Raw genomic sequence first — 4132 nt, 5'->3', positions numbered from 1 at the left:
TACAGGAGCATAATATGGCTTAGTACAATGGATCTGTAGAACAAGGTCTTTTGATGAGTCGAGCTTCTTCTTTCTGATAAGAAGCTTGTGAACTTGTGATGCCTATTTTTGAGCAAAAATGTTGCATTTCATGGTGGAAGTTTGATATATGATAAACATAAAGCAAGCTTGTTGATCCTGATCTTTTTTTTCTTTTACTAAGGCAGATTATAGATCACTGAGAAGGATGCCAGTGAATTAGCCTGGATTTAAGGTAACTGACAGACTTCAGAGGTACAAGACATTATTTCGCAAATCTATTCAAGTGTTCTAGCCAAAAACCAATTGACATAGATAAGAATGATACGCCTTTCAAGCAGGAAGCAGGGATCCTAACCTCTGGCCCGACATCTAATTATCAAGGATTAAGCACACAAGTTGAGAGACTACTTTAGCATGATGAGCAGAGATTTTACTGGTGAATGAAGGTTAGGGAAATCAGTTTGCCAAAATTATCAGTTCTCTCATTTCTTTTGACCTCTAGGAAAGATAAGAAGCTATATCTAAATGACATCACCGCTCTATTCCCCTTCCTCCTTCCTCCCCAGTCCAGTGATCCCAGCTGATAATCATCCTACTAAGAAACACCCTTCTGTTTCACCACCGACATTGACACAGATCAAAACAAGCTATATACAGGTTGTGTGCTAAAAGACTATATTACTGAGGTCTTATCATAATACTAATCATGAAATTCATATGCTATATATAAAAAGTGCTTACCAGATCTTGCTTCTTCTTTAGTCGGTTGTAAGAAGTACCTACTACCTACCACATAGCCTGGTTACGTTGCTGCACATGCCTACCTGCAACATTCATAACTCAAAAACTTCTAGCTGTTAGCAACGAAATTTTCAGCAGGAGATACAGTCATTAGCCAAAAACTTAATGAAGAACCAGCAAATATGTATCAGCAAACAGATGGGGATAATACCCATATCCATTATGTAAAATGGAATAAGATTAAAGAAGGAAATTTGGAGGAACTGAAGCTAAAATCAATCAAACAAATTTATAGATTAAATGATAGAATCACTCGTTCAATCAATTATGTACTAATTTAAACCTAAAACACCATAGGGCTGCACTCGCGTTATGCTAGCAAGTGCAACCTACGAATTAGTCCTAGGAACATTATCTTTTGACTCGAAACCTTCGTTCTCAGGGTGGCCAGGAGAAGAATCATCATCCAGCCAATTTTCAATTCCTGTACCTCCTGCCTGAAGAGAACCTAAATCAAAGACATCTGAAAACTCGCCTGGACAAGAAGTTACAACATCCGGAATATCATAACTGGCAACGTTGCCCCAAAATGCAGGAGTAGAACTTGAGACATCTGTGCTGAGATCAAACCCCATACTCCAGACCTCCTCCTGCTTGATATTTCCAATTGCAGGAGAGGAGGATTCAGGAAACGTTTTCTGTCGTACCAATTCCTCAGGAAATGAAACAAAATAGTCACCTGCAGCTTCTGATTGAGGAGCAGCTACCTGACCCCTTGAAAAGGGATCTCCTATCCCAGAACTCAAAAGGCCAGCTCCAACTGAGCTAGGGATTTCCATAAATTCCTGTGCTGCCGCAGGTTCATCCAAAGGAACAGCTTCACTTTGAAAAGGCACACTCAGTGCTCCACTACTTGACATTCCCATCACATCTTGCAAGAGATAATCTTGGGCACTTGTCATTGGAATATCAGAAGACGGAAACTTCCTCCATTCTTCAAACTCGGGTTTGTATTTGACAATTTGTCCCTCTAGAGATGTACCAGAACTACCTGCTTCTTGATGTGCTTGCTTCAGAAAATTCCTTCTTGTTTTAGGAGAAACAATAGACCTTTGTTCTTTCATTTGCTTCAAACGGTCTACAAATACCGGGTTTTGAAGCACTTTAGCTAAGAATGAAACCATTTGTTTCTGTCTCTGCTCCGAAGCCTGAATCTTATCCTTCACCCTTTCTACATGCTCTGCAGTTCCGCGCTGCTGTTCCTGCAGCTCAACAACCTCTTGCATTAATGCACTCTTCTCTTTCTTTAGTTTCTCAATCTCACTTCCAATTCCAGACTCAGAAGATGATGACCCTCCATAGGGGGTAAGCTGCTGAGATTGAGTGGATTTTCGCCTGTGAATATTCTTCAACAATTGCCTGCTTCCACGCAAAAACCCCTCATTCGCAAACTCCCACTTATCAGGATCAACCTTGCGAAAACCCTGAAGTAACCAAAAATGTCCAGAATTAATGCTAAATCATGAGAAATATTACAACTAGTCCAAATACAAACATCTATTCATGACAAGTTGCAGACACACTCGATATTTCAGTCAGACACTGCATCAAAACGACAGGTACACTCGACAATTCAGTCATACACTGCATCAGTACACTGAAACACTTGGAATCTCAGTTATAAATTGCATTAATACAACTTCACTCGAAAATTCAGTCATACAGTTACTTAATACAACAGTACAAAAGAACTTCGAATAAAAGAAACAAGTAGAGCATAACCTGATTCAGTGATTAGCAACAGCAAGCTGAAATTTCACAATAACCTGACATTCTACCTTTACAACATAGAACCCAAGCAACCAGTGTAACACTTACAATATAAAACATACTATTCCATTATGCATAAAGATGAATTGAAGTAATGTAGCAGTAATAACAACTAAAATTCATTAAAACCCGGATTCTACCTTGTAATATGGTGAAACTCCGTTACTCGAGCAAACAACCAAACCAGTAAATTCATTGTTATATCTGGAAATGCGAAGAACAGCACGATCAAGATTCAAGTATGTATGATCCATTCCCAATCATCGCAGAAGCATTTCCTCTTCATTACACATATAGATAGACCAACCATGTATACAACCAAGAACACAACTCACTAAAAAAACATTTATACATTTATCTTAAAATATGTACAACTCTACAACAACCAACCCCACAACATTACAGCAAAATCAATCCCTTTACAACCAAAATTACAACTTTTTGAAAATTGATACAAAATGATGATACATATTAATTGAACATAATTGAATAATAAAAAAAGCAGCAGAATAAATAGAAAATATAGGGGGAAATACCCACATAAGTATTGAGCTGACGAACAAAACTGGAAAAGTTATTGTGCTTGAAATTCCGAGGAAGAACAAGTCTAGCAAAATCCACAGGATCCCAAATCACAAAGCTTTCACCTCGCGAACCCCAAGATATAATCATATCCAAGTTGGGATCTTCAACAAGATCATAAGTTTTGGATAAAAATGGTGGAATTGGAGTACCCTGTAAACACTCTAATGGCTGCGGTTTCTGCTCAGTTTCCGACTCCGCAGCAAAAACAGCAGGAAGCGAAGGAAGAGTAGGAGGTGGTGGAGAATAAAAACCCTGAAAATTGATATTGATATTAGAGGATGTCATGGAATCAAACCCAGTTGAGTAAAATGGTTCAGAAAAAACAGAGGATGGGTCGAAAGACGAAGTCGAAGTCGACCCAGATGGAATTGGAGCAGACGATGAAGTGGGTATTTCTGGGAGAAACATTTTATCATCAGAATCCATAAATTAAGGAGGCAGAAAATGAAAACTATAAAGAAAAAAAAAACACAGTAGAGTAAATGGAAAAAAAATGGAGGAGAGAGAATTTATAGATAAACATGGAGACTTGCCGACTAAGTAAAGAGGGGAAAAATATCTGAGCAAAGTAAGGCGGTGTAAAAGTATGAAGGGGTCACCGACCTTTGTTTTAGTGGGAATGTTCCTGGAAATAAATGGGATACTGTACTCTGTTTTCTGGGTTTACTGGGAATTTTTCTGGGTTTTAGATGAAAGGTGGGTGATGACTGATGAAAGTGAGTTTTTTTTTTTTTTTGCAAATTGGGTGAAGTGAAATAGATATTTTTGGTGGGGTCGATGTTTAATGAGAAAGGGTGAGATGGAGGAACCAATGGTGGAGTAACACGAGTTATGATGTTGGGAGATTTGCCAATCGTGTTCATCCATTAAACAAGTGAGTGTAACTTTGATGTTTTTTTTTTTTTTTTTTTTTTTTTTTTTTTTTTTTTTTTTTTTTTTTTTTTAATCTGACGAT

At 37.9% G+C, this 4132-nt stretch overlaps 1 protein-coding gene across 3 annotated transcripts; it reads right to left on the bottom strand.

The window, feature by feature from the left end:
• Positions 1 to 987: 987 nt before the first annotated feature.
• On the bottom strand, positions 988 to 3932 carry LOC110709409 (heat stress transcription factor A-3-like). 3 transcript variants are annotated; one of them, XM_021887628.1, is made up of 3 exons: positions 3781 to 3932; positions 3133 to 3572; positions 988 to 2246 (listed from the first exon to the last, which is right to left on the bottom strand). In XM_021887628.1, the coding sequence occupies exons 2-3, from the start codon at positions 3460 to 3462 to the stop codon at positions 1152 to 1154; spliced, it is 1425 nt and encodes a 474-aa protein (XP_021743320.1). In that variant the 5' UTR covers positions 3463 to 3572; positions 3781 to 3932; the 3' UTR covers positions 988 to 1151. The 3 variants fall into 3 exon arrangements, with proteins under 3 accessions (XP_021743320.1, XP_021743319.1, XP_021743322.1); XM_021887627.1 differs by having other exon boundaries at positions 3133 to 3932; XM_021887630.1 differs by lacking the exon at positions 3781 to 3932 and having other exon boundaries at positions 2733 to 3270.
• Between the last annotated feature and the right edge of the window lie 200 nt (positions 3933 to 4132).

Source organism: Chenopodium quinoa, unplaced genomic scaffold (assembly GCF_001683475.1).
Source record: "Chenopodium quinoa cultivar QQ74 unplaced genomic scaffold, ASM168347v1, whole genome shotgun sequence".
NCBI lineage: Eukaryota > Viridiplantae > Streptophyta > Magnoliopsida > Caryophyllales > Amaranthaceae > Chenopodium > Chenopodium quinoa.
The sequence above is the reverse complement of the archived record's forward strand: the minus strand, read 5'-3'. Positions and strand labels throughout refer to the sequence as shown.